Source organism: Phycodurus eques, chromosome 5 (genome assembly GCF_024500275.1).
Source record: "Phycodurus eques isolate BA_2022a chromosome 5, UOR_Pequ_1.1, whole genome shotgun sequence".
In the NCBI taxonomy this organism is placed as follows: domain Eukaryota; kingdom Metazoa; phylum Chordata; class Actinopteri; order Syngnathiformes; family Syngnathidae; genus Phycodurus; species Phycodurus eques.
This window is the reverse complement of record NC_084529.1, coordinates 20,790,418-20,816,898: the sequence shown is the minus strand read 5'-3', so window position 1 is coordinate 20,816,898 and position 26,481 is coordinate 20,790,418. Positions and strand designations below refer to the sequence as shown.

Below are 26,481 nucleotides of genomic sequence, written 5' to 3'. Positions count from 1 at the left end.
TCACACATATCTGAATAAATTGAGGGATTATAATCAGTATCAGAAATTAAAGTTACATTCAAATGAAATAAAAATGTGTTTTTTTTCCACATTACACTATTTATTTTAGTGTGCTTCCGGACATGTAAATATAGTTATATGGAGCATGTCAATACACAAAATGCAGTTACAGAAGGTAGGTAGACATGTATAACAGTTACTTGTTTTTCATTGTACAGTGACAAAATTAACAGGAAAATTCATTTACAATTCCCTTGTTCCATCAGAATCAGAATCAGAATCATCTTTATTTGCCAAGTATGTCCAAAACACACAAGGAATTTGTCTCCGGTAGTTGGAGCCGCTCTAGTACAACAGACAGTCAATTTACAGAACACTTCGGAGACATAAAGACATTGAGAAAAAACAATTGTGCAAAAAGATGCAGAGTCCTCTAGCACTTAAAGCAGTTCGAATGACTAATATTGCAATAGTCTGGTGCAATGACCATTGTGCAAAGGGCGCTGAGACTTCAAGGAGTGTATGCGGTTTAAAGTGACGAGTAGTGCGATAATCTGGGACAATGTTGTTTGTGCAAATGTGACAGATACTCCTCAATCAGTGTGCAAATGGAGCAATTGTTAAATTACTATCTTTTTATTCTATATCATGTGTAAATGTGTGTTGAATGACACTTAAAGTCCTTGAATCATTGAACAGTATTTTATTCAATGCATCTGAAAGCTGCTAACCTCATTTTGTTGTACTTGTACTACAATCAAGTTTATGTATTTATTTTTTCCTTATTTCTCACTGTGAATGGATCATAATGACATTATTCAGGCATGTGCATGAGAATCCTACAGTGTGAGTGCTTCTGGTCTAAAGGAGGTTTCTGCCTTGGTCTGCGCTCTATGAAATGTCAGTGTAGTTTAAAATGGAACCGTTTAAAAACTTTATCACAACATGATGGGGAGAAAAAACCCTTGTGTGTTGGTTAATGTGACATTTATAGTCACCATGGTGTTTAGAAAGGCATGCACAATTACACTTCACTTATCTTGTCATGAACACTGTTGAATGAATGTTGCTGTTCACTACGTTGACTCCCTCTGTAGCGCCTCTTTCTTCTCTTCCAGGATGTAATAAATGCGTTTGGATTTTAGGGAAAATAAATGTTTATTTCAAGGTTGGTTTCCTCTCTAATTCATTAATAAATACAATCTTTCTCTCTCTCGCTTTACTTGGCATAACGTGCCGCAGGACCGTGCTCGTCTTGCTGACGTCAGTGGTTGTTCTAGCCATCGTTTCCGACTGGATCTGCTGGGACAGCCTGAACCAAGGCTTCTTGCCCAGCGATGAGGTCTCCAGAGCCTTCCTGGCCTCCTTCATCTTGGTCTTCGATCTCCTCATTGTCATGCAGGTAGGAGTGCTCCCTGGTGGCCAATTAAAAACAACACACACACACACACACACACACACAAATGAGGGTACAGTAGCAGGGACGTCTCTTGGCTTGTATCTCTGCTACCCGTCTTGTAGCCAGTTCCCGTCTTCCCATCCCCCTTTCCCAGTTCATCAATGAGGAGTTGCGGCACAGAGCAGCAAGTGGAGCGTTTGATCATTCTCAGCCGGCATGGACATAAATATATGCAGGCACACACACACACACACACACGCGCGCGCACAGACACACAGTGTAAATGTTAATATATTCTCCCTAAATGTGCACACTTTATGCCATTTGTGCATCCTATGCCTCACTTCTCACCCAACATGAACTCTCAGCTCTGCTCTACAATGCAAACTGCCTTCATTTCCTTTCATGATGACTCACAAGATTGGACGCACACACACACACAGACACACGCACACACACAAACTGCTGCTCGGAACATCAATAGGGCCTGTCTCACTACGGCTCATGAATATGCAAATGTATTTGTCTAGGCAAAAACAACAACTGTGAGGAATGGCTACTAAGCGTGAATAAAAAGTATGATTTGGATCGCAGTCACTTGGTTAGTTATGCCCCCTTTCCACTGCATGGTTCTTAAAAAGGCCCAACTTGCTATTGATTGTTTCCATCAGGGAAACCGGGCCCTTCCAAGTCAGCTCTGATTCCAATCATGGCAAGCTGATAACACTTGGGTCGCTGCATTATTGTACTATTTCAGGACACGCAGCTAGATATACAAATAAACACATGCTAATGTTAGCATACCTAGTACCTTGGGCCAGTGATTGCCAACCAGTGTGCGGTGGGAGCTCTCCAGCTGTGCCGTGGGAAATGTTCAATTTCACTATTCATCATAAAATTATTTACAAAAAAATAATGTATCTTTGGGGCGGCACGGTGGACGACTGGTTAGAGCGTCAGCCTCACAGTTCTGAGGACCCGGGTTCAATCCCCGGCCCCGCCTGTGTGGAGTTTGCATGTTCTCCCCGTGCCTGCGTGGGTTTTCTCCGGGCACTCCGGTTTCCTTCCACATCCCAAAAAAATGCATTAATTGGAGACTCTAAATTGCCCGTAGGTGTGACTGTGAGTGCGAATGGTTGTTTGTTTGTATGTGCCCTGCGATTGGCTGGCAACCAGTTCAGGGTGTACCCTGCGTCCTGCCCGATGACAGCTGGGATAGGCTCCAGCACGCACGCGACCCTAGGGAGGAGAGGTGGCTCAGAAAATGGATGGATGGATGAATAATGTATCTTTGTTCATCTATCTATGCCAGCGACCTATAGTCACAAATACAACAAATAAATGCTCTTCTATTAAAGGGCAGAAAGTACATACCGTACATGACTTGTGTATCCACTTTTTGCTGTGACATGTTTTTGGAATGCCGTGCACAATTTAGGCGTAGTTGGTGCTGCGGGTCTGGGAGGGATGGCCCTCTTCGTCTGTGGTTGTCCGGTCTAATGAGCCTGACCTGCAGATGCCATGCCTCTTAATCACTCACTGAGCACACACTCACACCATTCACGGTATATATATTTTCTCACTAAACACATCTGGGCACATACACATATCAAAGGGTTCCTGGGGGACTGGTATGGGATCGGGAGGGTATGGGTGTCGGATCGGGTTTCAGCACGTCTGCTGGCTGCATTGTGGGTGGGTGTGGGGTCGTCTTGCTCTCCTGGGGGGATAAGGGGAGTTGGGGTGGCGGGGCTCGTGGGGCGGTGGGTGGGTTGTGGGGGTGGTTGGCTGGGGGGGTGGCATTGGGTCCCTGCGGCCACCGCCGGGGGGCCAGTTGTCGGGGCGCCGGGCTGCTTTCGGGTGGACCCCTGGGCCTGATCCCGCCCCTCGATTGATTGGGTGGGGTCCTCAGCCGCCGCGGTGCGGCCACAGCAATTACAGGACATTTCTGTCAGTCTTTGTGCATGTAAAACCGTATCAATTTACTTGCATGTATCCGCAGACACACACCCCTTTCACTGGGTGTGGGGTCACGCAATCACTGCGACAAATAACTCATGAATATGCACACCCGTGACCCTTGAGGACATGCGGTTCAGGGAATGGATGGATGTATCAATGGATACAAATTGAACTTGTAAGTCAAGGTACCAATGTAATCAAATGAAAAACATAAATTCCTAACCTATACCTGTGGTTTGCTTCATCGCGCGCCTTCCATGACCACAGAACTCCGTAGGTTGGTCTGGTCGGAAAATGAGGACCCTCTTTACAGTTCTTTTTTTTTTGTTTTTTTTGTTTTCCTCAGTTGACAGTACTTTGTGGCGGGCACTATGCCATGACAATGTGTGTAAGAAGCATCATATAGCTTTCATAGTAGTACTGTTGGTATCTTCATGTTTGGCTAACTTCAGCTGGTGAGCTAGGTCAAACAGGGGACATGCTCTGTATGAAATACTCTACGCACACCAGAAGGAGCAAAACAAATTTCTTATTAAACTCGATGCTAATTTGCATAGCCACTAGTATGACAAATTTCACGCAATTACTCACATTTTAATATCATTAATTCCTCATTCCGCTTCAGCGAGTCGCAGCATTCCTTCACCGCTCGCTCGTCTGTGAAGGCTTGCCCCGGAGAGATTGATTATTGTGGTCTGCCACTACGCCTTCTAGTGTTCACCAGTAGGACATCTCCATGCTGCCACCGAGGATGCTGTGATTCATACACAGTTAATCCTCCATGAGAAAACACGCTCGCTGTTGTTCTCAAGCTCATTAATGATCTGTTTGAGATTCCTGCCTCCAAGCCAGGTTTTACTTTTCTACTTGGATGTGTAATTACAATGCTAAATGTCAAAAGTCTATTTGTGCATGCGTGGCTATGTGGCAATACAAACCCAGCGAGTTTATTTTCTACATCTTTTGTCATTGTTATGTTTTTGTCTGATGAGCATTTAAATGCCATGCTTGTTAGCGCGGTGCACGGCAGCAGCCACCGTGGCACACACAAGACGACTGGTGGGCTTAATTAATATCTTTGGGGGGCAGCGGCGGGCTGTTGCATGGGCTCGCCGTGGGTTTAAGTCGTTGCGGTGGGTCTCCTGAGTTTGGCCTGATTTGCACAGATTGTCTTTGTGCTGCACATCTTTATATTCACTAATCCTCATGCCTGTTAGTGTGGAAACCAGCAGCAACCGCTGCAGTACCGACTGAGGAGTGGACTTCATTAATAGCTTGTTATAGTTGTTATAGCACATTGTGAATCTTACCATGTGGCATTAATTCAATCTAGTAATACGCACTAGGCGTGCAGGTATATTAAGTGATTCTAGGTCCATAAAATCCAAAGTGTCTGGGTTTTGGCAGTAATAATAAGCAAAATCATGTTTTGATTAATTAAACCCCTTCATGCAGGAATTATGGCAATCTTCGTCAGGGGAAGTGTTTTCATTACTCTCTTTAAGCATACAAAAAAAAAGGAACCTATCAATTTTTTTAAACACATTTTGTGTCCACTGAACTGTACAGCATGCTTTTTTAACCTTTAACTAACACAACACTGAATAAAATAAGATGGGAACGCAATGAAATACTGTGTTCAGACATTTAAATGCATTCCAAAAACGATGAGCTTGACTGGACGGCTATTGAAAAGCTGTATTCTTCTTTTGGCACAAGTCCCGATGCATCTGTCACCATAAAAGATGCTGGTGTGTCATCGTATACTGGTTAGCCGTTTTAAGTGCAGAAATAAAGTCTGCAAAGGTGACGACAAAAGGCCAGAAGAGCAGCACAGGGAATGAAGAGTTTCAAAATGTTTACGGAAGACATATCGTGCGATTTTTATTTATTATTTATTTATGTATTTATTATTATTGTATTTTATTATTATTACTACTACTACTACTATTTTTACCATTTCAAATACTTCCCACGTGTCTTAAAAAGGTCTCTGACATTCTTCGGTCAGAAAAAACTGGGGATTAAGAATTACAGTGTACTTTTAACACTCGTTGAAATCACTCATGTTTTGGAGGTGTGGGTCAGTCTCATGCAAATTTGTTACCACGCAGATCTAGGGTATGCTAATCAGTGTTCAATTTATCGAGCGACCCCCGTCCTCCCACCCCCCCTCCCCTTGCGATATCATTTTTTAAAGCAATGAGCAACAAATCTAGTAACCTTTTGTGGCATTTTTGAGAGTCCGAGCCTCCCTCTGCTTCTAGACTGCAAATGAATGCACCAGACGTGAAGCCAATACTGTTAAACTATTAAAACACAACCATAAATCAACAGTATTTTAACACATGGGCGTCACATTTAATCACCAAACTAGAGAAGTACTCTTGAATTATTCTTGTCAATTGTTTGTCGCAGTGTGGTGCACAACATCGCCAAACACAAATACCCCACGCTGTCGAAAATTTGATGAGCAAGTATGTATTGGTGCCACTGAGAACTAAGGCTAATGTTTGTTAACACTGCAGCTGTGCTTACCTTTTGGCCTCGACATGATAGTGCTTCCGTGTAGTCTGGTCGCGTGACAATGGAAGATCTTGGAGCCTAGCTGCTCAATCATAGACTGAGACACATTAAAGCAGATTACAAAAGATTTACTTGGTTGTTTAATATCACGCTTGATGGGTGGGCTGGTACTCCAGAAATGCGACTACTATACGAGCAACTAAAAAGTCCATTTTCACAATATGGCTACGACTTTATTTGTGTTTGTGTGTGCGTGTGTGTGTGTGTGTGTGCGTATGCAGGACTGGGAGTTCCCTCACTTCATGGGTAACCTGGATATAAATTTGCCAGGCTTGTCAACCTCACAGGTGAATTTCAAACTTCCTGTCTGCAAAAGTATCGTCAAGGAGGAGTACCACATTCATATCACAGGTATGTTGACTTATCACCTTCCTTATATTATTTACTGACACTGTTGCGCCATCATAAGGGAATTGTTCATTAGGGTTGTGTGTTCATTTACTTGCAACTCCGTGGTTGCGGTTTTAATGTATTAAGATGGATTTTACATTTTCTTTTAAAGGATGCCTGCTAGGCAGGTGCGTGGAAGGGAGGGTGTGGCTTGATGTCCAAGGTGCCCCTTCGTCAATTTTGTAAACATATGCACGAGTGTGTAAGCCTGTCTGGGACCTTTTATTAATAAAATATCATGTAACTATGTTGACAATTTTTTTTTTACGGCGAAAAACATAAAAGTAACACATTTCACCAGAATCAGAGGTGCCGTAACAGAGCAAGAAAACAAGGCACCACGGAATATTTCCCCTGCTACCCCTCACTCGTATATACAAACACAATTTTGCAGCCATTCAAACCATTAAAATCCTTTTTAACATGCAATTGCACGCATTTACGTGCTACGATTGAATGCACCATATGGCGTATCTCATGTATGAACAATCAGACCGATCAAATGTTGGACGAAAAAGTAAGTTGAGTAACTCTTTCATATGTTAATGTAGACAATGTAACGAGAAATTAATAGGTCATGTTGACGTCAGGAGGGATACTGTGGAGTGAGTCGGTTACCTACAGTATATTAAAGTGCTTGCTAGCTATTTGAATGTCGTCAACAAAGCCACTCAGTGCTTTGGACATATTTATGGAACATTGTTTGGAAAATGATTGATCCTAGCCACATATGTTGATCAGAGTTTTGATTTAAAGTTTTGGTGGGCTTTAGGATCTCAAATTGGGTAGACCGGGCAGCCGTTCTGTATGACTGGTTTTATTCCAAACATGTCAGAAAATAGGCAATAATGTCAATCACTTTTCCAAAAGCTGAAGTCCATGAATGTGTTGTCTTGCTGAAAAAATAAAATAAAAAAAAGACATATATATTTTTTTATTGCACTTCTAATAGTGTCTTAAACATCACAGCGCCTCCTCTGTCATTTTTGGCAATGTTTTTCACTCGTCCAACAGTATGTGTGTCTGAAACAGAAGTCCGTCCGGTAAACATAGACAGTGACCAAATGGTTCCAGGTAACGCAAATTGGGTCTGGGCGGCACAAATCTGCTTTTATGAATATTTTGTATTGCCTTGAGGCAGAAACCTTTGTGTCGACCAATTTTTGTGGTCAATTTAGCCGAGTTAGCCGATTTCTTTTCACAGCCCTAGTCGATTCATGGATCAAACAAGTGTTTGGAATTTTGCGATACAGCTCCTTGTTAGAGAACAGCAAGTTGGGCGTGCGTACTGAAACATTGAACAGGTCGACAAGTGTATTCAAAAGTTTAGAGAAGGTCAAATTAATTCCACCTATAAACGTTACAGTGTATTTTAGGTTCGCCCTAGAATGTCATCCGAAAGCCGATTATACCGAAAGTTTAGTGTCAAATGTCATCAGAGTTTTGGTGTAATTTGTTGTCCTTGTGCAGCATAACAGTTCAGATGTTGTTTCCTCTAGATCCAATGAAAATAAATAAATATATATAATGATTCTTTAATGTTTTTGTATGCACTTCCAATGCATACTGCAGGTGCACCTCACAGTGCTCTCGCTTCCTGTTCATTATGTTCGTTCGGAACTTTCCCGCAAGCAGTATCTCTCCATAACTCACATTTCTTGAGAACTATTTCTTATTTTCAATCATTCGTATCGGTCTCTCCATTCGTGACCTCAAGACGCTAAATCCGTCGCCTCTTCCACGAAATAAACCGTTCAAGCACTCAGTGATTCACCTGCCCGCCACTGGCGAAATGTGTATTTATTAGACCTGGTGGAGATGTGATTGGTTTTCCTTGAAGCTCATTAGGAGCTCACCACATTGAGGTGACAAGAGCCCCGTCTACCTGGGAGACGTCTGCCCGCTATCAGTCAGCGGGGCTAATCTGATGATCTCGTTAGAAGACACTGTAGAGGTCCAACAAATGGGTGGCTGCCTCCCCCACGCCTTAGTTATATTTATATTCTATATACAGAGAAAAAAGGGACAATTTGTGATAAATACATGTGACAGCTTATCCATTTATTTTCAATGTTAGCGATGGAAAACCAACAGCAGATTGGATCAGATACGAGCCAAAAAGGCAATTTGAAGGCAGCTTTTTTTGTCTAAATGTTTTCTGGTAGGTTCGGGCGGAACGAAGTAGTAAATTGGAGCTGGGATTTATTTGCCTGTCCCTTTTAGACCGCAACCTAGGACTGGGACATTTTCGTGTCGTAAGTAGGCATTTCCGCAATCGTCGCGGCTTTCCTCATTATTACGATGTCAGCGCAATGGCTTTCAACATAAAGGTCTGCCGGCAGTGAGTGTCAGTTGTCTCATTCTGTTCACGTTCTGGTCGCGTCCGCCTCTGATACTGCGTCGGAAGTTAGCAAATTAGCACGTTGACGTCAACCTCCCATCCAGCATTGATACCCTTTCACCAGTGATTCCCAACCACTGTGCTGTGGCACGTTAGTGTGCCGTGAGAGATCATCAGATGTGCCGCGGGAAATGATCCAATTTCAACTAATTGGTCTGGAAATTATTTATATACAACGAATAATATATCTTTGCTCCAGTAAAGTTGCAAGAACAAGAATGTTAACCCTTTGGAATGATGTGGATTTCCGCATAGATTGGTCATAAATGTGACTTGATCTTTATGCAAGTCACAACAGTAAACAGTTTTCTTAAACTAATACTACACAATTATATCTTTCCATGCATATTATTACTATTATTATGATAGATTTATTTACTTTTACTGAAGAGAACATATAAATGTAAATGTCACAGTGCAGAGTGGAAATAGTATGTGAACCGTTCGTTTCGATAACTGGTTGAGAATCCTTTGGCAACAAAAACCTCAACCAAACATGGAGTAATTTTGGGCCACTCGTTTTTACCAAAAGTTTGATTACCACTGCCGGTAAAAAAAAAAATGTGATGGTTGCGTCGAAAAACTTGTGCCAAACAAATCATGCAAGTGATGAAGTAGTCATTTGGAGTTCACATACTTTTTCTACCATGCACTGTGAATGTTTGGTGTCGACAAAAAGATGAAAACATGGCTTACATGGCCAGTGTGTTAAAGGATTTACCTGTGTCTCCTTGCAGGTAAGTGGTTCAACTATGGCATCATCTTCCTGGTGATGATTTTGGACCTGAACATGTGGAAGAACCAGATCTTCTACCAGCCGTATGAGTACGGTCAGTATGTGGGGCCCAAAAAGGAGATCTTCAACGTGGAAAAGCCAGACACACTCAAGAAGTTCAACCGCAGCACGCTGACTTTCGAGTGGCGCTCCACCAACGTTGACCCGAGCACCAACCGCGCCTACGTGAAGCAGGACATGTTTCTGCACAGCCGCTACATCGGGGCGAGCATGAAGATCAAGTGGCTGGCCTTCATCCCCAGCCTGATGGCATTCTTCATCTTCGGCTTCTTCGTCTGGCGGCTGGGTCCGATTCCAGAACAGCAAGACCTTGACGGAAAACCAAGACAGGAGCTACGAGCGGATGATGAGGAAGTCGCCGACCGAATATAGCAAAGAGATGGGTGCCACCCCCGAAGAAATGCAAGATTTCAGCGTGTCGGACAGCCTCAAGCCCTCGGGAACGTCCGTGCTGCTCTTGGTGGACGGAGCGCACTTAGCAGCGACGCCCTCTGCCAGCTTGACGGAAACCCAAGAGACACACCCCGGTGTTGCGATTGACGCAGAGCCGCCTGAGGAACCGGGCGTCTTTCCAGACACCCCGTTCCTCATGTGGCTCGGTGTCAATCAGGACGACTGAGGTGTGCGAGGAACCGGATGTCTCTCAAGACGTCCGCCAAGAGTCGCCATGACCTACGAACTCAGAGAGCCATATCAGCCTTTCTGCGTATATTTTCTTAACGCTTTCTTGTGAAGCCAAAACTGTTCGACAGATCTTTCCAGGCACAACTTTGGCACGGTGCTTCCTGGGATATTTTGCATTTCCACAATTCAGTGCCTTTTACCCAAGGCCTTTTCCTTGACTGCCACTGGTCTCAGGTCCCATTCGTCGTACCACAGCGACAGTCGTGCCTTGACATTTCATACACTTCACAAATATAAACCTCGATCAGTACATAGTACTTGAAGATGTTCTATTTATGATATTTATGATCTGCTGCAGTCATCTTATGCACACTTTGATACCAACTTCATCTCTTAGCTGTAATCAGAGTACAGGGGGTCCTCGGATTAGAACAGTCCAGACATAACAGCGTTTTGAGGTTACAAACGTTGCACAAATAGCTAGTTTGCGCAACGGCGTAAGAATACGTGTGCACAAGAAGCACACTCACCGCCATACTTACTGTTTTTCATTCGATTAGTTGATATTTAGGGTCCAGAAATGTTTTTTTCATACAAATGTGAAGCATGATTATGACTTTACTACAGTAAACCCCTGCTTTTTGTTGGGCCTAGCGACTGTTGTGCTGCCAATAGCAAAAAAATGCAAGGAATTACAACTCCTTAAATGTTAATGGTTGCCTACAGTAATAGTTTAAACCCAAAATATACCCTGAGCTATGAGCCCCAAATACTTTAATATAATTTCAAACGCTCTAAAAATAAATGGCTTTCAGATTATTTGATGTGCGAGGAAATTGGCATCTATGACGTCACTTCACAATCTGTAAAAAGAGCAATGGTCAAGCAATAGCGTTAGCTTAGGCGTTTTAAAAAAAAAATACAAATGCGGCGAAGACTCACTTTAACTTCCATTAACAACCCGGGCTAAACATTCACTGCTCTTTTTCTCACAGTCAAAACATTATCACTTCAACAATACTTCCTTGACACCAATTTATACTTATCTATTAGCCATGACGTTGGTGCCATTTTGTGGCACCTTAGGGCTTTACAGAAAGAGCACAAAGCGGGCATAGGTACGTTTGCGATTAGCTGAGGATTAGATTCACGAAAAAAAACCAAAAACAGAATAGGTGTATTTGTGAAAACGAACCCAAAATAGGCGGGGCTCAAAGTACTGCCTTCACTTAGTAGTGATAGACTATGGCGTGTTTTGACTTGCGTACACATTTGGGTTACATCGCTATTGTTAACCAAGGACCCCCAGTAATATTCATTCGCTAATCTTGACAAATAACACCTTTGAAAGGCGTTGACCAACTCCATCAACAGGAAACCCAACAAGACACCTCAAGAGTTTGTGCAATTCTCACTCTTCTAAATAAAAGCTGACCACGTTCACCTGGAGTAGATTGGAGTAGCATGATTAAATCTGTGAAATGAAGACACACCAATATAGATTGGTGTTTCTACATTGGCTTAGCCAAACGTTATTGGCAGTCAAAAGTTCACTTTTCATGTTCATGGTTTCAATTGTGGCTTGTTGTGATAAGCAGAAAGGATTTGGTTCAGATGTTTGGGTATGCCTAAGAAGTCTCGATGCCATAAACTTGACTTTTTAAACATTTTCTTTTACAAAGAAAACCTTCAAAACTTTGGAAATGCTTAATCATTTTTAATAGTTCTGTATTTTTTGGAGGATATAATAGAAAACTAAAGTATTCTATAAATACAAAGACGCACATTTTAAGTGTCTCCATAAACTGTTGCTCAAAATTGTGGGAAATGTTGGAAACTCCTCATGGGAATCTACGTGAGGCAAAGGTTTGCGGTGCGCGTGCGGTGTGAACGTAGCATAAGAAGTCTTAAATCTTGACGCTTAATTGTTGTAGCAAGCAGCTAACAAATTACAGTGCTGCCTTGAGCTGCAAGTGACCCGACTTACAAGTTTTCTGAGATAAGCGCCATCGTTGGAACGATTTGTATTTTTTTTGCTTTGATTACAAAGCAAAAATTGATATACAATTGCTGTATGGCGGCGGTAAACTGAAGTCACTTTACAACAAGCAGCAGTCTGGCACAGTCAACAATTCTTCAGAAAAGAAGCTTCGAGCTGTTTAGTGCCACTCCCATTTGAAGTGTCAAACTAAACATAAAACAAATAATTACACTTTGGGTATTTAAAACAGCCACATAACTTTGCCTTAAATTCTGCTATTTTATAGTATTTAAGGTATAATATTATAGATTGCTCTTTTTCTTATTAAGAAAGAGACATTCCAAAAGTTTTTGTTGTTGTTTTTTAGTAGGTCGGAACAGATTAATGGTATTTCCATTCTTTTCAATAGGGAGGGATGATTTGAGACATGAGTGTTCTGAGTTACAAGCGTGGTAATGGAAAGACTTCAACTTTTTTTATTGAATTTTTTTCAAGGCGCTATAGTGTCGGGAAAATGTTAGTTTCATTCAACATTTATAATTGTACTTAGTTACAGTACTATTCACAAATTAACCAAAAGTTTAAAAAAAACAAGCAATATTTCTTTTTAGTTTCAGTTTTTATTTATTTTATTACAGTTGAAAGGTTTTCAAAATGACCTCTTAACTTGCTGTGTGTAAAGTCTTTCCTATTTGCAACTTTATGCCAGCCTTCTCCATCAAAGTGGAGACCTGGCTTTGCCTTGTTCCAAAGTGCCCGCTTTTGTCCTCTTTTTTTTGTGCCCGTTTGGTGTCGTACTATGTAGATGCACATTTCTTTCTTTCAAATATTGTCCTTCAAAAGCTTTGTAAAACATCTCCTGATTGCTACCATTTTCCTCCCTTTTTTTTCTGCATATATTTGTGACAACCTCATACGGAGAAAGGTCTAATTGAATAACAAACGTATTACTCACAGACATAAGTGCAATAATAGGATTTGCCTTTGCATTCATCCAAATTATAAGACACTCAGTGCATGACACTGTAATATTGGGAATGCGTTTCACTTTTAAAAGGAGCCAAAATCTAAAAGAATAAATCAATAAACATTTATGCACTTACAGGAATACTAACCCATCTGATTAAATATTGACTTTGGTGGCGTAAACACAGTTTCATAATCTCTCTGAATTTGATATTTACAAATATGGTATATTGTAAGCACTTTCTTTAATTATACAGGTTTTAATGAACATTTAGTCAGCCATTGTGTGGATATTTAAATGACGTTTGATTTGACATAAGAGGCTGTATATTTTTCATTATACATGGGCGTGCATGCGGCCACTGGGTGAAGCGGTGGATGTATTTCCCATAATATTCTGGAAGCGCTCGGTCGTGTAATTTAAACATGAAATGGACCTATGAAGACATTAAGTGTTCATTTTGTAGGGGGCTTTAATGTGTCGCTAATGTAAAAACATCGCTTCTTGTTTGTTTGTTTGTTTTTTCAAAGGGGACAAAAAAAATCATCGTTTGCTCAATGTATTCAAAATGTCTGCTGAACCAATAAATTTGTACATTTTTACACCGTTTTTACTTTGTGGTCAATCTCCTGGTGCTGTTAGAGTGGAAAAAAAAAAGAAACAGATGAATAATTCATGAAACAAGAACAACCCTGTTAAATGTTTAAAGCTCATGTAAATTGTATATTTGGTTTCTAAATGCACCACTCAATTTAACATTATGTTTACATTATATTTAAATACATTATACATGTTTAAGGAGTCTGACTTGAGAGCCAGTGCATGGACCAGGGCTCCGTGCTGGTGAGGCCACTTTAGAGCGCCTCGTTGTCGGCCGCAAGTGCGCGTGACGTGAGAAAGGCAGAAGCGCCAGGAGGCTCCGGGAAAGTAAAGATTATTAGTAAAAATCTACTCCCATCACTGCTGATTAGGGGACCTCTAGCCCCACGCCGCCACAGGCCACAAGCCAAATGGAGCCTGTCGCCAACCCCGCCAATCGCCACTCGTCCGCTGACTCAACTTGTGACGACCTCACACTCAACTTTGTGGAGTGTCTGATGGCTGAAGTTACATGGTAGAGGAAGTGTGCTGCCACATCCAGGAGATGGCACTGTGGTGAAAAAAGCTACAACCCGCTAAATGTCCTGGGGCCTCATGTACAAAGACTTTTGTGGATTTCCTACTAAAACATGGCGTACGCTCAAATCCAGAAAACGTCGTACGCACAAAAATATCCAGATGTATGAATCTGTGCGTACGCATGAATCCAAGCACATTTCCTTCGTACATTCCAATCAATGTGGACTCCTCCCTGTCCACGCCCACATTTGAATATGCAAATCATATTTAAATGAACCCTGCACCTGATCGCTGCATGATCAGGAAAAAAGGACAATGAGCAAGGTAATGAAGAAAAATCATTTTTCTGTAATGTGAAGATGCTCAATGAAGTGGAGGTGCGCAAGAAATTGGGAGCACATGTGGCTGACTCTGATCACCCCACAAGGTTAATATCGTGTATTTTTAGAACTCATAACAAATGCGTTCATACAGCAACTACACTCAGCCGTGTGAGATAAAGGTTCATGTGTAAATGTTGTATGTGTGGTATTTGTAATCGATCTTTTGAATTCAAATAGAAGCACATCAGCATATCAAAGAGGATATCAAAAACTGTGAGTCCTTTTTGATGACTCAATTTATTATTTTAATACACAGGAGTGGACATGCACACTGAATAAAAAATATTTTATTTTTTGGGGGAGAAGAGGGGTAAATTGTATCAATTCAACACATTTTAATCATGTGCAACCGATGTACATGTTCAAATTAAGGAAATTCAAAGGACTCTTTTTATCAGTGCAGACGCAGCCACGCGCAGCCACGTTCGGGGGATTCGTCCACCGTCCCTGTCGTCTTCTCCGGCATCCCCAGGGTCTCCGACGCAATTGCGCTCCAACACCTGCTGTTGCACCCGTGCAGACTGATAAAATGAGTGCTTTGAATGTACTTCATTGGAACGTACATCGGTTGCACGTGATTAAAATGTGTTAAATTTACATAAGCTACCCCTCTTCTCCTAAAACTAAAATGTCATTTCAACACATTTGAATCATGTGCAACCAATGTACATGTTCAAATTAAGTACACTCAAAGGACTTTTTCCCCCCAGTGCATCTGCTGGAGTCATGAAGCGATTGTGAGGGCAATTGGCGGCATCAAAAAAAAAACGCCTCCCTCGATCAATTAATAGGTGTCCTCACAAATATCAGTGTTTCATTAAATACACTGGTTAACAAATGAATTCTGAGTCCTTGCCTCAATTACATTGTTGAAATCAAATGTTGCCGGGCATGAATTGTTCATCAGTGCTAATTGTTCATGTGTCTCTGATGTGCAGATTTATTCTAACAGTTTCCGAGCATCACCTCAAAGTGTCGCCAAAGCACCAAAAGCTGCAGAAACGTGCGTACGCCAGCCGTGCAGTTGGCGTGAGGCACCGCACATTTCCACGGTCATTTCACTCTTGATACGGCGTGGATTTCCTACTAAAACATGGCGTACGCTCAAATCCAGAAAACGTCGTACGCACAAAAATATCCAGATGAACGAAACTCTGCGTACTTATGAATCCAAGCACATTTCCTTAGTACATTCCGACGTGGAAAATGGAAAAATACATCTGAACTTTGCCGTGAAAAAGAACGGACGCCACGTTTTTGTGCGTACGCCCCTTTTGTACATGAGGCCCCAGGTCCTTTTCGCTGTTGCGTGGGTTAGCATAAGGCTGAGCTGAATCGACAAACAATAACAAGGGTTGTTATTGTGCTACTATTATTATTAATGTAAATTAAATAATGACAAACTAAATTTATAAAATTGTAGACTAATTTAATAGTTTTACTATTAATAAATTCAAATGTGAAATATAACCCCGAAATTTCACATTGCTGCATACTTGCACATCACAACCACAATTATACTGCAACAATATAAGAATATATTAAAATAAAAATATTACACTTAATATTTTGGCATATTGTTACTTGCAACATGAAAATATGTTCAAATACATTTACATAATGTATACTTTAGGGAAAATAATTGATGCTGTATATATTTTGTAATGTGAATTTCTTAAATGCATTGACAATATATAATATAGGGAATATAGTTGATGCAATGTTAACTTAAATGTAAATATTTTAATATGTATTTACATAATATATAATATTGACTCTTTTTGATGCAACATATATAAATACTTAAAAATAAAATACATTTTGAAATTATTAGTTGTGGCATGCAAATATTTCTAATATGAATATATCAAACTCAAATATATACAAATAATTCATTTGATGTGATCTAAATTTTGTTTACTTATATGCTGTATATCAAACATTTAAATATTACAAATTGGAAAATTTATTTGATGTAACAAATGTTTTGAAATAATAAAATTGTATAGAATGTACATATCAAATGTTAATATTTTAGAAGTTTTTGGGATAAGTTCATTTTTATACATATTTTGTTTTAGGCTTGTTCATTCTTTTATGCAAACAAAAAAGAAATCACATTTAAGGCAAAGTAAATGGAAATACTTTATTTCACTAATACACAATAACAAGCTGGGAACGGAAAAAAACCCTGAACAAACATGACCAAAAAAAAAAAAAAAACCTCAAGAAAAGTGCAAGAAAAAGCTACAAAGCACCACGTAATACAGACAATTGATAAGTGGCAAAAAGAATGCTAACAGGCCTTTAAGGAATCGTCATCATCGTTTTATCAGTTAAGAAATTTGCAAAAAGAAATGTTTAGACATCAAGCACAAGCATGCCAGTTAATATTCATATTTTACAAGGTTCATGTGGATGTAAGCTTAAACAAAGAGTGAAGGCCATCATAATCATCATCATGTTAGTTATCATACAGGTTTAGTAGAAAGACGACTGTTACTTTTTTTTTTTAAATGAACAGACCAAACCTGCTGGCATTTACAATGAAACGATAACAATAAACTTCACGCCTCCAGCCGCCGTAAACAAGCCTGACGAGATCAGTGAGGAGACATTCAAGTGTGGTGGCGGTGGTAGCGGGTTTTTATTCTTCACCTTTAATGTATTTTACATGGAGAATGCTGTACAGGTGCCACTAAAGGCACATGGGGTCCACTGAGCAACAGATGTGTCCGTTCTGTCAACACACAGACAAAGCGTTGGCCGGTGAACAACATGGTTCAAGAGCTAACCCACAGCTTGATTGATTTTTTTTATTATTATTGTTAAGTGTGTGCGTTTTTTAAGGTGTCAATTTCAAAGTTTTGTTTTGAAAACAATATTTCTGTTTAAAATGTCAGAGTTCTTTATTTAAAATTTCAGACTTTCGGTTACAATCAAAATGGTGTGATATAAATCTATATTTATTTTTCTTTTTTTTTAACCCAAAATTATGCCTTTTATGTTCTAAATGTCTGAGGTTTGTGTTCAAATCCCTGATTTTTTTCTATATTTTGGGTAAAATGTCATTTTTGTAAAGCAAAAATAGTTTGATTATCTTTACTAAAAAAAGTTGTTTTTTAATTACCATATTTTCACGACCATAAGTATTAAAAGGCGCAGTCTCAGTTGCGGGGTCTATTTCTGTATTTAACACATACATAAGGCGCACCGTATTATTGGGCGCAGGCATGGTAAAACATACGGTAGCTTAAAACATACGGTAGCATGCATGCACGCTAAAACAATGTTTCAAAAAATGCAGCTGGAGCAAAACTGAGTTCGGTTGTACTTCATTGAAGTATTTAACAAATGTACTCATGTTATTTTTTTTTGGATCAATCCTCATCCACAAATCCATCGAAGTCCTCATCTTCTGTATCCGAAATAAACTTCTCCATCAAACACGCCGGGTTCCCTCTCGTCATTGTCGGAGTCAGTCTCGTTGCCGTGCGGCTCCTCAGAACTGATGCCGGCTTTTACGAAAGCTCGAACAACAGTGCAAGCAGACACGTTAGCCCAAGCATCCACAATCCATTCACAAATTGAGGCGCTGCCTCCTAGTCTTAGTAAAGCTGTGTTCGCCAGCATGGCTCCCACGCCGCTCGCACCTTCACTTTCGAAGGCCCTGTTTTACACGGATGTCCAGCGGTTCGTCAAGCCTCCCGAAATGATGGCAAGCCCCCGAGTTATTGCGCTCAGTTGAATGGTGGCTGTAGAGACGCTTCTCCTCTTTGCTCCTTGGTTGGTCTTCCAACTCGGGCCACCTCGCCTTGTTTTCCACTGCGGTCAAGCCAGCCTCCACTCGTGAAGTAGCATTCAAGCCAGCCGCCCCTAATTTTGTTCATACTAGGCATTACGGTAATAGGTGGCCAACTTTTAACAATCTTCAAAATAAAACTTTTAACAATCGTCCACTTGCGAACCATGGATTCGTTGATCTTGAATTCTCTCGCGACTGCTCGATTCCCATGTTCCTCCGCGTAACTAATAGCTTGCAGTTTAAACTGTGCTTCGTAAGCGTGTCTCTTCGTAGGTGCCATTTTTGGGGGTCCGTAGCCAAACGTACGTCCGCATGCTGTACTCAGTCAAGTCCGCCTTCCTCTATATAAGCAGCGTGTCGGCAGGAAAGGCTCCCAGTCAGTCAAGCGGAGCGCTCATTAAAGTCACACAACAACATTTACAGATTTTGGAACTCGGTGCACACATAAGGCGCGCCGCATTATAAGGTGCCCCGTCCATTTTGGAGAAAATTTAAGACTTTTAGGTATGCCTTATGGTCGTAAAAATACGGTAGATTTGCCAGGTTTTTTTTTTAAAAGTGACTTTTCAAAATGTCCGTTTTTTTTTTTTTTTTTTTTTTTATAAATTAAAAATGACAACGTTTTCAACTCTAGTCCACAGTGCCAATGTCAATTTTGTCAACAAAAATTGTTTCGTGTCAATAATGTCTGCTTTTTTGGGGGCGGGGTTAGATTGTGAGGGTTTTCTTTTTGCCATTTTATTTTTCACTTAATTGTTTCTTGTACACTTAATAAAGGTTTTATGGTGGCCTTGTATGTACTTGTGTAGAAGTTTCATACTAAAATGTGTCTCATGTAAGCACAAATGAGTCTGTCAGTGTTGTTTTTTTGAAATTGTATTTTTTATCAGCTTACCTTGCACTGGCACAGGGTGCACTCGGTGCCGTGTTTGACCCAGGAGGAGCCGCTGAAGCGCGGGACACTGTGCTCGTCCGCACACGTTTTAGTGATGTCGTTGCGGATGGTGTCCGCCTGGCAGGGGTCGCTCACGCAGCGCGGGCAGCACTCGCCCTCGGGCACCACCGTGAACTCGCAGTCGACGGGCGGGCACGGCAGAGGCCAGCAGTCCACCTGGCCCTGCTGCGCACAACAACAACAACAACACGCTTGGGAAAACAGTTAAACAACAACACAGATGCTTGCCACTCACAACTCTGACTTCCACCAAGGAGGTTATGTTTATTGACTAGCAGAATTACACAATAATGTTGGTTGCAGTCATGTTTATTTCTGTTGCGCAAGGTGCTGGCTATCAGGAATAACTGGTGAGAGGAGCAATCACATTTACTCGTTCATTGCCATGGACGTTTATATTCGTCAAGTGGAACCCACCTGTTTACTGCCACAAAGAAATATATTCGGCAAGTACATTTTTCAACGTATAGGCGTGGAAGAGGGTCTCGTCCAGCTGGTCTGTGAAATTCAGGATTTCAAACCACTGTAATGACTAACAAATGCCAGTAGATGGCAGCGTTACATCGCTTTGATTTGAGATTAGCACAGCACAGCTTTTGAGGAGAAGATGAAAATTATGCAGTGAATCTTGGCTCATCACGATTCTAAGGGAGAGAAATGCCAACGTGTTGGAAGTCGGACAAGTTTAGCTACCTCACACTTGCACAAAGTACATATATGTATGGTATCAATGGTGTGCAGCGATATGTAGTGGAAAGTGTGAGTTGCGATCGTGAGAAAAGATGATGCAGTTCACGTAGTGAATGAAGAACGCCATGTAAAAAAAAGGCACTGATGTTCAACTTGAGCCATGCGGTGAGTTAGTGACGCTCAAGGCGCATTTCTTCGTTGTATATCTCTGAATAAATTATTTTGCCATCAAACACTATTTCCCAGTCTTGTTTTTGGTTTATAGTTTGAGGTGTCACAAAAGTAAAAAATATTCGCATGAGTCACTGGCTTGACATGTTTCCATAAAAAGTTAGTTTTGTCTGCTTTTAGGGTTTTATTTGTGTGAAACCAATGTTCTATAGCAATTTAGTTACAAAACAAAAAGGGAAAAGCTAGGAACACATTTTTTTCTGTTGACAGAAGATGCTATGCTTTATTTTTTGGTGCTTGTATTGAAAGGTTTTTTTTGGTGAAAACAACCCATGTTTCACTGTTAATTACAACAACAAATAAACTAGAAACAATTTTTTTTTCTGTGACAGAAGAGCATCTACTCTGTCTTTTCGGTGCGTCTACTGTGACAGAACACAAGATTCTGTGGGTCTTGATCGTCAATGATCAGTCAAAATGTTCGAAACAGGCTGGCAATATGAGAAACTCTGCTTTCAACAGGACCGGCAGTGAACGAGTTCGACATGTTGTGCACCCACTGCACATGCGAGCATACCGTGCACCTATTTGACTGTGGATGATTTGTAGTTGTTCTGTGACTGTGAAAGTTGCCTCGTTTTCTGAATAACAGGCAAGTGCATGTTTTCAGGACAGGTAGGCCGCAATTGAGACTGCAGGTCGCATAACGCGGCCACAGTCCGTGAGACCAGTTTACTCCTTTTTCGAGCTTGCACAGCTGCATGTGCCAGATTACACACAGCAGGATGCTTTTTGATCAGCTGTCAGTTTCTTCAAATTGCAAACTTTCTGATAGAGGCGATCTTCTTAAAAGCTTCACAGGATGACACGTCCCGGTCTCCTTGCAAAGACCGCTTCTGTGGAGGCAGGTGAGTCCACCCGCTGAGGCTGCGTGGAGGCTTTCCGGGGTCCAGTTCATGCCTCCGCCTCGCCGCTGGAGCTCGCAGCAGTTGTCCTCCGCTGCTGCACTGTCTTTCTTGTCTGTGTGGTTTCTGCTATCACTTAATACTCTTTACATTTTACTTAATTATGCCATTACTGCATGTTTTTATAAAGTACAAAATTATAGAGTGCTATTATAATTAACTGCGGATTGAGGGCTGGTTAATGGAAATGTATCATAGTCAAGCATAAATAGAAAAATGTAGTTTTCTCATAAGCGGACCATCCATGCGAACAAGCTCTCCTTGCCCACATGCGAGGGCATTACAGTAACTTTATTGCGACATTTTTTTTTTCCAATTAACTTGAGCGGCTGCACATCCAAAGCTCACTCGTACCTTCAATTTTGGAGAAAAAAAACCAACAACAAAAATCGCTCAAGTGATGACTTGTATCTCTAAAAATGTTAGTTGGGGCATTTGTAAATCAAGGTAAAGTCAAGGAAATCTGGTTGTTTTAGGCAAGATTATGCCGAAATATAAACGATATTAAAATTCCCTTTTAAATAGAGATGCAACAATGAATCGATTAATCGTCAACTAATCAATGATGAAATTAATGGACAACTATTTTGATAATCAATTAATATCTCTCTCTTTTTGTTTTTATTTTATTTTTTTACTTAAAACTGACCAAATCCTCTGAACCTCAGCCTCTCAACAGTAGCTATTCTCCGATTCGTGTAGTCCTCCCTGAAAGCAGACTGATTGTCTTCGTGTTGAATCAAAATACGACATTTGCAAACATGACAATGATCAGGAAAACAATGATCAACATTTTTGCCTATTTTCTGTCATGATACGGAGCAATTGTTTTTTTTTTATTCATCGATTAATCTAAAAAATTATTGACGCATTAATTGCTTAATAAAATAGTCATTAGTTGCAGCCCCACTATTAAGAGCCAACCTTATTGTGTTAATTCCTGGTTTATACGTGTACATTTCCATGAATTCCCGTTAATTCCCTTGGAAAGTTTCCAACTTCTTGCTCATTTTTCTCCTGACTCAAACTACCGCTAACCAAAACTGTAACAAGGACGAAAATTTGTGTTTTGGATCGCGCCTCCAGATATTCTCCAAAGTTTAGGTTTTTTAATTTCCTTTAAAAAAATAATAATAATAAATTTAAGACTTAATCCAGCGGAACCTCGATTGGATGTTGTTTAACTCGATTTAGACTGTGCAGGCATCCCTAATGAAGTGTCCAGTCAGAGTTGGCGTGTGACCAAGCGCTTCCGCAGCAGAGCGTTGGTGCGTCACTCAGCAGACGGCGTGAGACACCAAAGGTGGGAGAGACACAGCCGCCCGCAAAGCGTGACTCTGCCGTTCGCACGCACTTATCGGGAATCCCTCATGGAGCTGCCTACGCGCTCTGTCGACAACATCGGCATTGGCAAAAGGTCAAAACAGCGGACGCTTGACCTGTGAAAAGAGTCACGGGGCGTTCTGAGTTGGTTTTGCAAAGGATGTTTGAAACCTACACAGGCTTGACTAACGCAAATGTTCCACCTTCCTACACTCACATCTTCCTGCCCTGTTGAACTCGAAAGAATCGTCCAGTATAATGTCGATTCCATCAGAACACACGACAGTGCAAAAGGGTCATTTCGAATCCTCCGACAGAATAAAAGCCTGATTTTTTCAAAACATTTTTTTCCTCCTCCTTCAAGCTTTGCCGGTCACTTCGCCAAAACTGGAAACCCTCGCCTTCACCGGCGTTTCTATGGCGACCACAGTGTTGTCAAGTGTTGCAATGTGAAGTCATTTTATGTTGGTAACAGCTACAAAATCATCCTGCTTCTACTAGGGCCCGAGAGCTTATATTAACGACAAAACAAGGCACTGCAATGACAACAGAATGGGCATCCCCACATAGGGTCACATACAATCAGTGTTGGGGAGTAACTAATTACATATAACAATCCATCCATTTTTCCACCATTATAATAAAAATTATTATGATTTGATAATAATAATAACACTAGTAACTGTTATTATTGATTAATCATAATACTTATTAATAATAATACAATCATTGTCAATATAATAATACTAATTATTATGACAATTATTATTATTGATTAATAATAACAAGTATTATTATTAATAATAATAATGACAAGAATAATAATTCTTATTGTTGCTCCAATTTCCACACCTGCTTGTTTCTGGCTGCATTTCTTTTACAGTATTGCATTAGCTGCTTGGCTGGGAGTAAAATTGGGAGTAAAATTAAAAAAGTAGTAGAATAGTAAGTTATTTGTGCTTCTTAACATGACACTTTGCTTGGATTAGGGCCATGAGGGACAGTGACCAGGCAGATGACACTGTATGGTGAAAAAAGCATGCTGTGACTGTGTAGTACATGTTACTGACTTTGTACAGTACCACCATTTCCAAGACAGGCGTGGAACCGCATGTTAGCCCCTGACTGTAGTGTAAGCTTGGCGTCACTCACCAGGCACTGGCACTGCTGGCAGTTCTCCACCCAGGTGTCGCCACTGCCATAGGTCAGCGCTCCGTTCTGGTGCAGACACTGGCTGCTCAGCCGCGGGTCGCACTCAGGGCAGCAGAAAAGGTCGGCGTTGGGGTTGTCGCAGTCGCACACCATCCTGCGACACATCACCTGGCCGGCCTGGGTGAATATAAAATGGAATTTTACTGGAGTACCGTTACTTTAGAACAGGGATGTCAAACTCATTTTTGTCACTGGCCACATTGTGGTTCGCGTCTCCCTCAGAGGGCCGTTATGACTGTGAAACTATATACTGTAAATGTTTCATCGCCTCATCATCTTATTACATATACACAACAAATTGATGAATAACTAGTTTTGAAAACAAAGGTCAAGAAAATAGTTTGTTCAACTATTGTTGAAGTCACTGTAAACAGGGATTTGGTGACAAACAAATTCTTGCAATATTGCAACATTAATGTTTATTAAATATGACAGTTTGAAAGGACAGATTTTAGCAAGAATCATGGAAGTTGACGCAAATGATTTGCTTTCGCGGGCTACATAAAATGACATGGCGAGCCGGCTTTCGCCCGTGAGCCTCGAGTTTGATACCTGTGCTGTAAATGTTTATAATATGACATAAATTAGGGGATATTCATCCACAGGCCATGGTCCTAAATTCATTTTCTTCATTCACACTCCTGAAACAGCACAATAGGCTCAGGCTGAAATGTGGACACTTTCAAACAGACACAAATGACAGAACATTACATTACAAAAAAAGAATAGCTTCTTTTTCACAGTATGTAAAGTAAACATAGACTGAATGTGAGGCCAAGGGTCTTGCGCCGCTTCTGGCTGCAGTGAGAACCCCTGCTGTAATGTATGTGTCAATGGAATAACGGACGCCATCAGAATTAGGCCACCTGGGGCTGGCGAGCAGGTCGAAACAATCAACCATTTGCATTCGGCGCGTCCTCCATCTGGCCCGTGTCCTCTCGTTTTTGACTCCTCTGTGAAGTTCAACCTTCTCGCCGCGTTTCATACTCAGCTGCGCCCGTCCGCCGCCTCGCAAACAATAACTTGTTTACACCGAGCGCTCGGTGCGACTAATTTTGACAGGCAGCCTTTCCATCTCTCGGATCAATTAATACGACTCTCATTCCATTAGGGAGCCACTCCTGGCCCGCTCCTTTTGTCATCAAATGAATAATTTGCTGCTCGATCATTCGCTACCGACACTAATCCGCCGTAATCGCCTTCCACTGGCGGCAGACGTGGTTTTAGCGTGACTCAGATGACAACATCAGAAAGTACACGTTTTCTCTGCTTCCTCCCACATTCCAAAAACATGCACGTTAGGTTCATTGAAGACCATTGAAGACTTGGAATTGTCCTTAGGTGTGCATGTGAGTGGGAATGGTTGCTTGTCTATATGCGCCCTGCTACAAACAAAGGAGCAATAAGTGAGCTGATGTGTGACATTTCATGAAGAAAGACCACTAGTCCCAATTCAAAACACGTGCATTGTAAAGATGTGCTTCCGCTCTTGCCCGCACAAAGAGATGATGAGCTGCAACCTTGCATGTTTAAGCGGGACGCAATTTGCAAACGTTGTTCTTTTTTGCACCGCATATTGTTTTAAATGTCACTGATTGTTTCAGCGTGAAGGACAAAAGAAAGGACAAAACCAGTTGCTATTTGCTGCTGATTGGCCCGGCGGGGACACACATCATTCATGCTTCTTTGTTCAGAGCAAGAGGAATGTCTCTCATTCAACAGCTTGGCACACACAATAAGAGACTTAATGTCATTACTCAAATACCTCCAGCATTGGACATCATCCTGAATCATCAGCGTCATGATTTTTCCCTCTCGGTCCCCCTGGTTGTCTCAATCACAGGTGGCAAAAGTGCTCACACGCTATACTTAAGTTGAAATTTAAGTTAAAAAAAAAAAAAAAAAATCTGTTTCAACTCCTGCCCTGCTGCGCATTTTCTTACCTGGCAGGAGCACACGGAGCAGCGGTCGCTGTCCAGCACCCAGATCTGCCCGCTGTGCTTGACCTTGTCGTCGTGGATGCAGTCGCCGGTGCAGTTGTGGCTGTGGGGGCAGCGGCAGTCGTAGCCTCCGTCCAGGTTGAAGCAAACGGTGTCATTGGCGCACGTGTTCCTGCCCGTCTTGCACTCGTTGACATCTGCGCGAAACAAGAAAGAAGATGATGTCATCTTTTTGATACTTCTTTGGACACACATCCTTACTTAATTGACCAATCACCTCGTTCTTAGTGAGGCATAGTGTTCAACGCTGCTAAAAACTGGAGACTGTTCATTTATTTATTAGTGAGCAAACTTACAATTTCAGCAGGGTATAAAAAAAAAAACAATTTTCCCCATAGCATATAGACACATACAGTACATACGTATGGAAGCTGTTGCAGTTGCAAAAGAAAGGCAACTCCATATTTTCCACCAGGTGTCCCAATACTTCTACCCACAAAGTAAACCCCACTCTTCAGTTAAAACTACAGCTTGTTCTCCCCTTGACGTGTGTCCCCACCCCCCACCGCCAAACTGAAAGTGACAGAGGCAGGATGGGGTCAACGAGCGGCGCAGCGCCAGCGCTGTTGTTACAGAAACCGCTTCCATGTTCGTCAAGAACATGGACTGCCTCTTGACAGCTGACACATCTTTAGACAAGCTGGAAAAGGAGCAGAGTAATGGGTGAATTATTTTAAAATGGTTTTAAAAAGGGACATATATTGGAAAATTGACTTTTTATTGTTTGTACCTATTAAGTGTGTGCGGCACAT

The 26,481-nt window shown here is 41.3% G+C and overlaps 2 protein-coding genes across 2 annotated transcripts in view; one reads left to right on the top strand and one right to left on the bottom strand.

The window, feature by feature from the left end:
• The window catches only part of tmem117 (transmembrane protein 117), a 37,823-nt gene extending 24,147 nt beyond the window's left edge, over positions 1-13,676 (top strand). The window contains 5 exon segments of the mRNA XM_061676641.1: positions 1,243-1,402; positions 6,169-6,298; positions 9,476-9,822; positions 9,824-10,146; positions 10,148-13,676. Coding sequence (XP_061532625.1) covers positions 1,243-1,402; positions 6,169-6,298; positions 9,476-9,822; positions 9,824-10,146; positions 10,148-10,205 — 1,018 coding nt within the window. The 3' untranslated portion in view covers positions 10,206-13,676.
• A 3,148-nt stretch (positions 13,677-16,824) lies between these two features.
• nell2a (neural EGFL like 2a) overlaps positions 16,825-26,481 on the bottom strand; it is a 105,484-nt gene continuing 95,827 nt past the window's right edge. The window contains 4 exon segments of the mRNA XM_061678008.1: positions 16,825-17,348; positions 19,309-19,533; positions 23,670-23,846; positions 25,673-25,866. Of these exon segments, the coding sequence (XP_061533992.1) occupies positions 17,307-17,348; positions 19,309-19,533; positions 23,670-23,846; positions 25,673-25,866 (638 nt within the window). The 3' untranslated portion in view covers positions 16,825-17,306.